Source organism: Thalassophryne amazonica, chromosome 10, assembly GCF_902500255.1.
Source record: "Thalassophryne amazonica chromosome 10, fThaAma1.1, whole genome shotgun sequence".
Classification (NCBI taxonomy): Eukaryota; Metazoa; Chordata; class Actinopteri; order Batrachoidiformes; family Batrachoididae; genus Thalassophryne; species Thalassophryne amazonica.
Genome location: NC_047112.1, coordinates 51,915,512 through 51,929,908, shown reverse-complemented (window position 1 = coordinate 51,929,908; position 14,397 = coordinate 51,915,512). Strand labels below are relative to the sequence as shown.

The 14,397-nt window shown below is 39.3% G+C and overlaps 1 protein-coding gene across 2 annotated transcripts in view; it reads right to left on the bottom strand.

Annotated features, from left to right (window-relative positions):
* LOC117518769 (lisH domain-containing protein ARMC9) overlaps positions 1–14,397 on the bottom strand; it is a 139,800-nt gene that overhangs the window by 53,031 nt on the left and 72,372 nt on the right. For both annotated transcript variants that reach the window (XM_034179997.1, XM_034179998.1), the window contains 3 exons: positions 7,347–7,421; positions 5,657–5,747; positions 2,689–2,741 (listed from right to left, as the gene is read on the bottom strand). In XM_034179997.1, coding sequence (XP_034035888.1) covers positions 2,689–2,741; positions 5,657–5,747; positions 7,347–7,421 — 219 coding nt within the window. The remainder of the gene's footprint in view (positions 1–2,688; positions 2,742–5,656; positions 5,748–7,346; positions 7,422–14,397) is intronic.

The following is a 14,397-nucleotide window of genomic DNA, read 5'->3' as shown; positions in this document are numbered from 1 at the left end:
TCCCCAACAAACTATACCTTTTTGGAATCTTTATGATCAGGCAAATAATGTGGAATATTTTTCAATATGATTGGAGCATCTTTTAATTTTCACCTCTGTGTAATTCTTCAATTGACCCCTACCTGACCACCGACTGAAAGTCAAGTGGCTAATCGTTTTTTTCAAAGAGGAGTGTCTAAGGAGTATTTCTGCCAAATTTGATGCTTTTATCACCATTTGCATGATAGTGCAGCAGATAACTGAAACAATCTACCGCACTCTTTATTACTTTAGATGGCTGATCCCAAGTATTTCACCACTTCTACTTCTTAATCAATCAACCTGTCCATCACCACTGCAAAAATTAAAGCACTCAGAGCTGATCGTTGATGTAATCCCACCTACACCTTGAATGCATCTTCATTCCTACTGCACATCTCACTTCTGTCACACTGTCCTTGTACATATCCAACTTTTCTGCCACTCCAGACATCCTCATGTAATACCACAACTCTCCTCTTCGCACCCTATCATAAGTTTGCTCGAAGTCCACAAACACACAATGTAACTCCTTCTGGCCTTCTCTATACTCCTCCATCAGCACTCTTAGAGCAAAATATTGTATCTGTAGTGCTCTTTCTCAACATGAAACCATATTGCTACTTGCAGACTTTCACCTGTTTTCTAAGCATGACTTCTACTACTCTTTCCCATGACGCCATACTGTGGCTGATCAACTTTATGTCTCCATAGTCACCGAAGCTCTGCACATCACACTTGTTCTTAAATATAGCTTCACCACATAATCTGTTGCAATTTCTGCATTTCTTTGGTGGTGCCTTATTTGCTCACCTAAATTCTAAACTAACTTGTTCCACTTATAATTTATGTAAATGGAATTAAACATCATTCAGAATCTTTCCAGCAAACTATGACACACAAATAAGTGAGCAGTTATCTAAACTTATATGGACTGACTCAGAAACAGGAAATACTGTTCTGACCTTCTCCCTTATTGCCCGGGTAAAGGGATAGCAGCAATGGAAACTCCAAATCTATCATCACAGGCAACAGAATGGGGGCACTCGTATTCTAGCAACTCTTTTGGGACTGAGGAAGAAAATAGGGGCACGCCCTCACACACTGAAGTAATTCTTGCGCTTCTCCCTTTAATTATGACAATTTACCTTATCTTGGTAACCCATTTACCCACAGAGATTCCAATCTGCCATGCTCATCATCCAAGCACAAACATATGTACATGTGCAACCACACATGCACAAGTGAGTGACATCCAACACCTATGTCACGCTGAGATTGTCATTTACAGGTATGGGAAATATGAGGTCTGTGAGAAAAGTATCCGACCTTATTATTTTTTTAAAAAACCATATGGATTTGAATCACGTGTGATTACATCAGCCAAGCTTTAAACCTCGTGGGCATGCGAGAGTTGTTTCACGCCTGTCGGTGACGTCATTCGCCTGTGAGCACGCCTTGTGGAAGGAGTGGTCCAGCCCCCTCGTCGGAATTCCTTTGACTGAGAAGTTGCTGAGAGACTGGGGCTGTGCTTGATCAAAATTTTTTCAAAAACTGTGAGGCACATCCGAGTGGACATCATTCGAGAAATTCAGCTGGTTTTCGGTGAAAATTTTAAGGGCTGATGAGAGATTTGGATTGTTTCTATTGCTGTAAGGACTTCCCACCGAGCGGGATGTCACGGAGCGGGATGTCACGCAGCGCTCCGAGGCGACGTCGTCATCCTGTTTCAAGCTGAAAACTTCCAAATTTAAGCCTCTATTGACCCAGGACATCGTGAGAGAACAGAGAACTTTCAGAAGAGGTCAGAATCAGCAGTTTATCCAGACATTCCACTGTTAAAGGAGATTTTTTTAATGAAAGATGTGCGGACGGATTGGAGCATCGGCTCGCCCGCCACAGGAAAAACACCTCCGTGTTGATAAGGTGTTTTTCCTTTAACAGTGGAATGTCCGGATAAACTGCTGATTCCGACCTCTTCTGAAAGTTATCTGTTCTCTCACGACGTCCTGGGGCAACAGGGGCTTAAATTTGGAGGTTTTCATCTTGAAAGAGGATGACAACGTCGCCTCAGAGTGCTGCGAGACGTCCCGCTCCGTGAGAAGTCCTTACAGCGATAGAAACAATCCAAAATCTCTCATCAGCCGTTAAAATTTACATCGAAAACCAGCTGAATTTCTCGAATGATGTCCACTGGGATGTGCCTCACAGTTTTGGAAAAAATTTTGATCAAGCACAGCGCCAGTCTCTCAGCAACTTCTCAGACAATGAAAATCCGATGAGGGGGCTGGACCACTCCTCCCACAAGGCGTGCTCACAGGCGAATGACGTCACCGACAGGCGTGAAAAAACTCACGCATGCGCACGAGGGTTCAAGCTTGGCTGATGTAATCACACGTGATTCAAATCCATATAGTTTTTTTTAAAATAAAACTGTCAGTTTCTTTTCTAAAAGACCTCGCATGTCAGATAAGAGGTGTGGTTATTTTGGGTGTGCTCCGACTTGCCTCCTTTGTTCCCATCTGCTTCTTGCAATTTTATTTATTTATTTTTTTGTTACTTCTTTTAGTGGTGTTTAAATGATGTTTCACAATACACAAATGGTGTGTGTGTGTGTGTGGTTTTCATCCATAGATAGGTATATAATGGTGGAAACCTTTAAGGTCTTACATCAACAACGTCTTCTTCATCTTCATCCTCTGATTCTGGAATTTCCCCTTCAGCTATGGAGAAGAAGGTGATGCATAAGGATTACATTGACAAGTGTTTTAAATTTTGTAACACCTTGTTTCAGAAATGAGTAAAATATACACTGCACATACACACACATGTCCGAGGGTAGGCTGAAAAGTTCTAAGGCTCCCCATGAAGGAGTAATGCATTAACTGCATTATAGTGAGCCTTAGAACTTTTCAGCCTACCCTCGTACATAGATGTATATATAGATACACGTACAGTACCAGAAAACAATGCAACAACGCACCCATGTGATATAAGATAAATGAGTGCTGGGGGAGGAAGTCTTGCGCTTGATACAAAATGGCAATGGCTTTTGACATTGATTTAACATACTTTACAGTGGGGTAAAAAAGTATTTAGTCAGTCTCTGATTGTGCAAGTTCTCCTACTTAGAAAAATGAGAGAGGTCTGTAATTTTCATCATAGGTACACTTCAACTAAGAGAGACAAAATGAGGAAAAAATCCAGGAAATCACATTGTTGGATTTTTAAAGAATTTATTTGTAAATTATGGTGGAAAATAAGTATTTGGTCACCCACAAACAAGTAAGATTTCTGGCTCTCACAGACCTGTAACTTCTTTAAGAAGCTCTTCTGTCCTCCACCTGCTACCTGTATTAACGGCTGGTACCTGTTTGAACTCGTTATCTGTATAAAAGACACCTATCCACAGCCTCAAACAGTCAGACTCCAAACTCAACGATGGCCAAGACCAAAGAGCTGTCGAAGGACACCAGAAAGAAATCTGCAGCTGTGCACCAGGCTGGGAAGAGTGAATCTACAATAGTCAAGCAGGTTGGTGTGATTAAATCAACTGTGGGAGCAATTGTAAGAAAATGGAAGACATACAAGATCATTGATAATCTCCCTCGATCTGAGGGTCCACACAAGATGTCAACTCATGGGGTCAAAATGATCATGAGAACAGTGAGCAAAAATCCCAGAACTACACGGAGGGACCTGATGAATGACCTGCAGAGACCTGGGACCAAAGTAACAAAGGCTACACACTACGCAGAGAGGCACTCAAATCCTGCAGTGCTAGGCATGTCCCCCTGCTTAAGGCAGTACATGTCCAGACCCGTCTGAAGTTTGCCAGAGAGCATATGGGATGATCCAGAAGAGGATTGGGAGAATATCATGTGGTCAGATGAAACCAAAATAGAACATTTTGGTAAAAACTCAACTTGTGGTGTTTGGAAGAAGAAGAATGCTGAGTTGCATCCCTAGAACACCGTATCGACTGTGAAGCATGGGGGTGGAAACATCATGCTTTGGGGCTGTTTTTCTGCAAAGGGGACAGGACGACTGATCCGTGTTAAGGGAAGAATGAACGGGGCCATGTATTGTGAGATTTTATGCCAAAACCTCCTTCCATCAGTGAGAGCATTGAAGATGCAATGCGGCTGGGTCTTCCAGCATGACAATGATCCCAAACACACCGCTAAGGCAACGAAAGAGTGGCTCCGTGAAAAGCATTTCAAGGTTCTGGAGTGGCCATCCAGTCTCCAGACCTCAACCCCATAGAAAATTTGTTGAGGGAGTTGAAAGTCCATGCTGCCCAGCGACAGCCCCAAAACGTCACTGCTCTAGAGGAGATCTGCATGGAGGAATGGGCCAAAATACCAGCTACAGTGCTTGCAAACCTGGTGAAGACTTACAGGAAACATTTGACCTCTGTCATTGCCAACAAAGATTATGTTACAAAGTACTGAGTTGAACTTTTATTATTGACCAAATACTTATTTTCCACCATAATTTACAAATAAATTCTTTAAAAATCCTACAATGTGATTTCCTGACTTTCCTGTGATTTTTTTCTCATTTTGTCTCTCACAGTGAAGTGTACCTATGATGAAAATTACAGACCTCTCTCATCTTTCTCATCAGGGACTGACTAAATACACTGTATGTGTTTTCCAACTCAGTTTATCATCAATGAAAGCCCCAAGAAATTTAGTTTCATTTACAAGTTCAATTTCAATATTGTGTATTAGTAAATTTCTACATAAATTCCTGAGTTTATTTCGAAATATGATACACTTTGTTTTTAGGGGGGACCATTCGGTCGGAGACACCGGTACCAGCAAAGTGTACCTAATACAGTGGCTGATAAGTGTATGTTTTATGTACTACTCTAAAACACACCTGGGCATTTTACAGTCCGCGGGCCGCATACGGCCCTTTGGCTGACTCAAACCGACCTGTAAATACAAGGTCTGTGAGAAAACTATCCGACCTTTTAATTTTTTTTCAAAAACTATATGGATTTGAATCATGTGCGACTGCATCAGACAACCTTGAACTTTCGTGCGCATGCGTGAGTTTTTTCACGCCTGCTGGTTGCGTCATTCGCCTGTGGGCAGGCTTTGAGTGAGCACACCACACAGCCTGGCATGGCACCATCACGTAATGCACACCACACAGCCTGGCATGGCACCATTACGTAATGCACACCACACAGCCTAGCACTGTGCCATCGCGTAATGCACACCACACAGCCTGGTGTGGAGCCATCACGTAATGCACGCCACAGAGCCTAGCACTGTGCCATCACGTAACGCACGCCACACAGCCTGGCACGGGGCCATCGTGTAATGCACACCACACAGCGTGGCATGGCACCATCACGTACTGCACGCCACACAGTCTAGCACTGTGCCATCATGTAATGCACGCCACACAGCCCGGCACTGCGCCATCGTGAAATGCACGCCACACAGCCTGGCGTGGAGCCATCACATAATAGCAGAGCCTGGCACAGAGCGATCACCCCACGCCACGCAGCCTGGCACTGTGCCATTGCGTAATGCATGCCACACAGCCTGGGATGGCACCATTAAGTTGGTACACACAGGAGAACACATCTGTTGTAATTATAACCATTAGTTTCACAAACCTGAATTGAGCTCTTTGATGATGAACTCAATCTGTCGGCTGATATCTGGGTTTTTATCAGTGATGTAGCATTGAAGAATCTCTTCCACACCCTACAGACATGAGGGAAACGTCACTGTAAGGCCCTGAATTTACAGCAGACTGTTTAACACAGGTTAATTTTTTAGACATGACAAGTCTTTCAACTTTTAGTTATTCGCACTTACCTTATCAATAACTACTTTAAATATGATAGTGATACGCATTAATGTAAAACCACATCAACACTGTCTAAAATATATTTCAACTCCCTCCTTTGTCCCCTTCAACTTTCCATTTCATTGTGTGAGTGACAATGAAAGTAGTTTTCAGTGAAAGAGGAAGAGCAGAAGATGATGAAGACAAAGAAGATGAAGATGACAAAGAAAAAGACAAAAAAAGAAGATGAAGAAGACAAAGAAAAAGAAGAAGCAATGCCAATCCAGGCCCTGAAACCCTTTGATATTGTGATTTGTCCCCAGATTTCATAGCATGAAGTGGATTAAAGTGGACAATTCCCCTTAAATGAAACGACAGTCTGATGCAGGTTACATCCCTAGCCAAGGCCCGTAGCCAATAATAGCTGGGTGGACTTACACAATGCAGACGAACTGTTGTCCGTGGATACAGAATAGTAGGGTGACTGGGACTCAAACTCAGATTTACATTTTAGTAGCCCAACAGGATTTTCAACTGCTGGGGCCCCAGCCCCTGTGACCCTTAATTGGAGTAAGCAGGTATAGAAAATGGTTGGCTGGAATAGGATTTCCAAAGGTTTCCAATGAAGTACACTCATAAATAGAGGCTACAAGTGCACCTGTATCTCAGCACAGGCTCAGTGGTAGATGACTGTGAACATGAACTATATCTCATGTTTTTTGGCCCTCAGCAGATGTGGGTACCAAGCCTGGTTGGATATTCTTATTAAAAAAAAAAAAAAAAAGTTTTCTCTACTCCTTTTTCCTATTTAATAACGCTGGACAGCATCCTCATAAGGAACCAATACAATCACTATATAATATGTTAAACTATGATAACTGCAATAAGAAAACACAGAGGGCATTACAGCTTTCTTAATGGTTTCCTCAAACATTAACAAAGCATTAATGTCTATCTGGTGGTACAAGAGACTCATAGACTGCTTCTTCTTGCTGAGCAGCAGAATTGTGAATAGTGACACACTATTATCAACCTACACAGGAAGCAGTGTCTTTTAGCACACTTTATTTCCAGATCAGCCGCAATAAAATGCTGAGCGTGCACTGTTGAACTGTGGGAAAATGTTACAGATGCAACTTAACTGAGAACTGAAGCTTAAACAGACATTAAAGCACATCTGTTAGAGTCACTCAGCTGCCTGCTGAGATCTCTTTCTGTTCAGTGAAGCAGCTGCAGCGAGTCGATGGTCACTTGCTCGCAGTGCTGTTTTGCAGCACTGTTTTCAAGGACTGCAACAAGCTGTGTATGACAGCTGGAGCATCCAAAATAAACAAACAAAAGCTCATACTGAGCTTTATGAAACTGATAACAATCCTGCATAAAATGACTGTGAACACCTGTTGTTTCGCTTCCAAACATGGGACGTGCGGTGACATAATGGAAGGCAAATTCAGAGCAAAGCATAAACCGATTCTGTTTCCTCCCTGCACGTGAAGACATTTCTGCTATCTCACCATCTCTTTGGCTTCCTGTCGCACAGAGGGAATACTCAGGATGCTGTACAGGGCTCCATTCACATAAGGCTGAATCTGAGAAAGCAAAGTGACATGCACACGCACACACACCAGTGAAAACAATACCCTGCTATCCTCACTTCACTGACATAATTAATCCAAATATTTCCTCTGTATGAATGTAAAAAAATAACTGTTTTGCAAGAAACCTAAACAGATGATCTGATATTAAAAGGCAAAGACGTGTGTGAACATGAAGAAACAAAGTAACAAATACAAGCAAAAAGAATGTTTGAAAAGTGTACGTACACACATACATACCTTGGTATTTCTTTATTTTTCTATTGACCTGGCTGCTAACACTGATGGAATACATTTCAAAATGAACACATTAAAACATTCTAGTTGCAGTTAGGCTTCAATAGGTGTACAGTGCTTTATGGTGTTTTATAATAAACAAATGTGAATCACTGTATCATTCTGGATATGCATCTGGCTGAGGTCAACAGGGATGTATGTATTTACATGACTGTTGGGAAACTATATAAGTGATGTGAATAATGTTTGAGAACAGTTGTCACCAAGCATTTTTAATAGTCAAATATCACATTTCATATTCAACATTTGGATCAAATTCAACATCTACTGGATGACGTGATATCTCCGGTTACCAAAATGAACAAGAAACTGGGGCGGTTGAATTATTGATCCTGGACTGTCTGTCTTTGACTTTACATGCAAAGTCAAAGACTTTGAGTTGTGAGGCTGCAAAACAAGCAGTGGTTTTATAACAGTTGTTGCTTCATGACACTCTTGCAACATCATGAAATGCTAAAGATTATCAACCTATGCCAGTGAAATAACTTTACTATACCAGCCCTGTCTGACAGCTAAATGAACTGTTATCATTCATATTTTTGGAAGATAGGCAAACTAGCTAAGTAGCTTGCTTAAAAAAAAAGTCAGGACTACAAGTCATGCTTTTTTTTTTTTTTTTTTTTTTTACTTATTTTGCTGGTCTTGCAACTTATATTTCAAAATTACTTATATGTCAAAACATATTGCATGATTTTCTACGGCCATAAGAAGGCACCATCTCCAGGAATGACAAGTTGTTCTTGTGTACTGAACAGAATGAAGTACAGTCTGATCCACACTCCAGAGCAGATGGTGGTGGTAATGCACCATTTAGCTGGATGCAAGCTGCCATAAAACAAACAACAAATCTGAATGAGGTGGCTCTGCTGGGTCTTACAGAATGAGTGAAACTGATAAATCATGCTCTTAAACTGAAAGCCATATTCTTGTATAAAGAGTGGGAATAAATAGTGGGAATAGTCCTACTACCATTCCCAATGACAACCACCAGCTCCAACCCACCAGCACCTCCTCCCCCACCATGCCTTTCTCCATTCATGCGAGGGATGTTAACATACTCTTCAAGAAACAGAACCCACACAAATCCCCTGGACCAGACTCTGTTTCCCCATCCATGGTGAAGAACTGTGCAGACCAACTGTCCCCAGTTTTCACAGACATCTTCAACACCTCACTGGAGACATGCCAGGTGGCGGCATGCTTGAAGACCTCCACCATCATCCCCATCCCCAAAAAACAAAGAATTTCAGGACTTAATGACAACAGACCCATCGCCCTGACCTCTGTGGTGATGAAGCAACAGTTTCTAGACATGCAACGGTGGAGCAACAGGTGGCATCCTTCCTCCACGAAAAGGGGATAGAGATGGACCTGAGGCACATCAAAGCCTGTCACCCGCTGCCCTCCAGGAACAACGAGAGACCTGCTGTCATCCTGAGGTTTGTCAATCGAAAAAATAAAGTGGCTTTGCTAAAACAAGGTTGCAAATTGAAAGGCACTAACGTCTTTATGAATGAACACTTAACCAAACGGAATGCGGACACTGCAAAGAAAGCAAGACAACTCAATAAGCAGCAAAAGATTCAACACACCTGGGTATCAAACTGTAAAGTCTTCATTAAACTGAACGGGAGCCCAGAGAATGCCAGAGTGTTGGTGGTGAGAAGGGCTGAGGAGCTGGACAAATATATCTGAAAATGCTCCAAATAAGGTAATACAAGACTCTAGATTCTAACATCAATTATGCCTGCACCACCAAACAACAATGACTTAAGTAAGCTACAGAGAATACTATAACACAAACAAATGGAACTGGAAACTTACATGGAATACAGCACACATGATGATCTACTTGATATAGACCCTGACAATAATTGTCTTTCCTCTGTTGTTTGTAACTGTAATCATCTCAGTCAAGATCAATGTAACAAAAACATAAACTCCCAGGGGAAGCTATCAATAATACATTTTAATAGCAGAAGTATGTATACCAATTTTAGCTCAATTAAAGATTATTTGCACAATTTCAATTTCCCATTCAGTATTATTGCATTTACAGAAACTTGGATTAGCAATGACAGAGATGTGAATTTTAGTCTTGATGGTTATGAGCTAAGGAATATAAACAGAGAAACCAAAACAGGAGGTGGAGTAGCACTATTTATTCATAAATCCTTAACATACAAAGTTATTGATAATATGTATTTTGCGATTGATGAAATTATGGAATGTGTAACTATTGAAATTTATAATGGAAATCAGAAAAATGTCATAGTAAGGTATGTATCGTTCACCTGGATCAAATATTGATATTTTTACTAAAATTATGGAAGAAAGGTTTTCAACTTTCAACCATAAACAATTATTCATCTGTGGTGATCTCAATATTGACCTTCTGAATCCATCTAGACATAGCAACACACGACTTTTTAGACACAATGTACAGTCTGTCTCTGTATCCCACAATTACTAAACCAAGTAGAATAGCATCACACAGTGCTACTTTGATTGATAATATCTTTACTAATAACATTGGGGTTCCTACGTTCAGTGGCTACTATGTGACATTACTGATCATTTACCTGTTTTTACTCTGTGTGACTGCAAGCTCAATACGGCTAAAGAGGATAAGAAGGTGACTTTTCAGTGAATAAGCACTGAAGAAAACACTGAAGCTTTCAACAACGCTCTTAAAGATCAGGACTGGAGTTCAATTATCTCTGAAACAAATGTAGATCAAGCTTATGACATTTTTCTGAAGACTTTTATCTCCTTGTATAACAAACACTGTCCAGTCAAAGAATACTGTATAAAGAAGAAATCAATTAATAGCCCCTGGCTTACAAAAGGTATATTGAATGCGTGTAAAAAAAAGAGCAAAATCTGTACAAATTGTTTATCAAATCTAAAACTCAAGATGCTGAATTCAGATACAAGACATACAAAAAGAAATTGACTGATATAATTAGAAATGCTCAGCAGTTATATTTTAAACAAATGCTGTATGATAACATGAGCAATATAAAGAAGACATGGGAGATACTAAACGGCTTAACAAAAACTGAGTACCCCAACTATTTTGAAAATGTAAGTGGAAACAAGCATGATATGAAAAACATAGTTAACAATTTTAACCTTTTTTTTGTTAATGTTGGTCCACAGCTGTCTGCTGGGATTCCAGATCATTCCCAAAGTCAGCCCTTAGCAAATGACACTATGATTAAGAATCCATTTTCAATGTTTCTCTCTGCAACCAATGAACAGGAAGTAAAAGAAGTAATTCTCAAATGTAAAAGTAAATATTCCACAGATTGTGATGGTATTGATATGTCTTTAGTAAAGAGAATTGTTGACAATATTGTAATTCCATTTGCCCATATTTGCAACTTTCCAGTCTGGTTGTTTTCCTAGCAAAATGAAAATAGCAAAAGTGATACCATTATTTAAAAATGGAAACAAACACACTTTCACCAATTATCGCCCAATGTCCCTCCTCCCTCAGTTTTCATAAATTTTGGAAAAATTATTCACTTTTCGGCTTGAAAATGTTATTAACAAACATCAAATAATAAATGAAAGTCAATATGGCTTTAGGTCCAAAAGAACTACTTCTATGGCAATAATGGAGGCTGTAGAAGAAATAACGAATGCTCTGGACCATAATAAATATGCAGTTGGTATTTTTATTGATTTTAAAAAGGCGTTTGACACGATTAACCACTCAATTCTGACTGGCAAACTTGAAAATTATGGAATCAGAGGAGTAGCTGGGAATTGGATATGAAATTACCTGACCGGAAAGGTACAGTATGTAAAAATGGGAGATTACGCATCTGAACATCTTGGTATTACCTGTGGTGTCCCCCAGGAGTCAATGCTGGGTCCAATTTTGTTTAATCTTTACATTAATGATATATTCAATGCATCAAAATTTTTAAAGCTAATTCTCTTTGCTGATGACACCAACATTTTCTATAGTAGTTCAGATTATAACGAGCTTTTGGAAACTGTGAATATGGAAATGAAAATATTAAATGGATGGACATCAACAAATTACTGTACTTAAGTAACTTAACTTAAGTAAAACAAAAGTTATGATTTTTGGTAATTATAAACATAGAAATGAATTACAAATTATTATTGATGGTGTACAAATTGAAAATGTATCAGAAAATAAATTTCTAGGTGTAATTATGGACACCAAATTATCATGGAAAGCCCACATCAGGCACATAAAAACTAAAATATCTAAGAACCTCTCTATTATAAACAAAGTTAATGTCCCTTGACCAGAATGCACTTCGTATTTTATATTGTTCTCTGGTTCTCCCCTATTTCACATACTGTGTCGAAATATGGGGCAATAACTATAAATGTTCAACAAATCCGCTATTCTTATTGCAAAAAAGAGCCATGCGGATTATTCACAAAGTTGGTTTCTTAGAGCACACCCATGATCTTTTTATCCAGTCCAAATTATTAAAATTTCATGACCTTGTAAAACACTGTACTGTAATTATGCTATTTAAAGCATTCAATAATCAACTTCCAAAAAATGTGCAAACATTTTTTTCTCACAAAGAGAAGATTTATAATCTGAGAGGTAATGGAAATTTTATTTTACCTAAGGTACAAACCACACGTAAAAGTTTTTGTATGACACTATGTGTGGTTAAAATGTGGAATGCTCTGGATCTACAGCAAAAGCTTTGCCCAAATATTCACAAATTTAAGTCCTTGTATAAAAATGTACTTTGGTCAGAATATAGTCATAGTAGAGTTTAAATGTCTTGTTGTGCACTTGTCTATATCAGTGTTGTGTTTGATACCTGAAGTTTCCTTACCATCACTGGTATGTGAATTCTTTGTATTGTATTACCATTGTTGGTAACATTGTTCTCACCATTGCTGGTATGTAGCTTGTTGTTTCTTATATGAACATTTAATGTATTTACTAATCTATTCTTCATTAAGTTATGAATATTTTCAATGTGAATGACTTGCTCCTTATTTTGGTGTGTTATTTATTTATTTATTTATTTTTCTTAATTGATATGGAAATTGGAAGTCAAATATGAGTTTAAGTTAAGTATTATTGTAAGATAGGGGTGGGATTCAATATGTTTTCTTCTTCCCACTCCTTTTCGAGCAAAAATGAAATGTATCTGACTGTTTAATATGTACTAGGTACATGTATTTTGTTTACACTGCTCGAAATTAATTAATAATAAATAAATAAATAATAAATGAAGACCTTCGAGCGCCTTGTCCTCTCACACCTCAAGACCATCTCAGACCCTCACCTGGATCCCCTCTAGTTCACCTACAGAGCCAACAAAACGGTAAACAATGCTATCAACACGGCTCTCCGTTTAATCCTCCAGTATCTGGACTCCCCAGGAACCTAAGCCAGGATTCTGTTTGTGGGCTTCAACTCTGCTTTCAATATGATCATATTGGCCCTGCTGCCTGACAAGCTCTCTCAGCTTGGCGTGCCAGAATCCACCTGCGGGTGGATCACTGAATTCCTGTCCAAAAGGACGCAGCATGTGAAGCTGGGAGGGCACGTCTCCAACACATGGTCCATCAGTATGGATCCCCCAAGGCAGCGTTCTTTCCCCTCTACTCTTCTCCCTGTACACCAAGAGCTACACCTCCAGTCTCCAGTCTGTAAAGCTCCCGAAGTTTGCGGACGATACAACCCACATCAGACTCATCTCTGATGGGACGAGTCAGCCTACAGACGAGAGATCAATCACCTGGTGTCCTGGTACAGACAGAACCACCATCCAACTTTTGCACAGTTCAATCCCATTACATTATATTTATTTCACAGTGAACATAGTCTTGCCTATTTGACTCTTTCACTTCTTACAGTAGTATTTTTTCATTTCTTTTTATTATTGTTGTTTATGCACCAATAACACCCAATCAAATTCCATGTCTGTGAGAATTTACTTGGCAATAAATTTGATTCTGATTCTGAATAACTTTCACAAGCTCCTGAATAAAGAGGGGGAAAAACTTCCATGCTATTCAGCATTTGACTTGTTTGCACTTTCTGGGACAGCCAGGCCCGCAAAGAGGATGACAGCTCGGCTAAGATGAAGCTAACTTAAATGTTATTACAATGTATAGTCACTGTAAAAAATGTATTCACACTTAGTGAAGTTAATGTACATATTTAGCTCTGCATTGACATTTTTTTTGTCTGTTCAGTGTTAACAAGAAGCAGTTTACTCAGGTTCTTTGCACCTCGTACCACAACATTAATTAGCTCATTAGCTTCTGCTTGCTTATACAGTGTCTGTCTTATAAATAAATAATGTGGTGATCAAAATATTTTTGCTTCTTGTTGCATAAAGCAATAGCACCATGTTTCAAAAATAAATGTGCCCTATAGACAGATGCCATGTATATGTTTTTCCTCTTCATGATGTATTTATTAGATATAGTTGTATTCAAACATCTGGGCACACTTGATGATTTTCCTTTATAAATCATTGGCTGTCTGGATCAGAAATTTCAGTTAAATATATCATACAGCAGATGAACACACTGCAGTTTCTAGTATTTACAGAAAGTGTGCAATAATTATTTAAACAAAATTGGGCAGGTGCATAAATTTGAGCACCTTTGTCATTTTATTGATTTGAATACATTTAGCACCCAT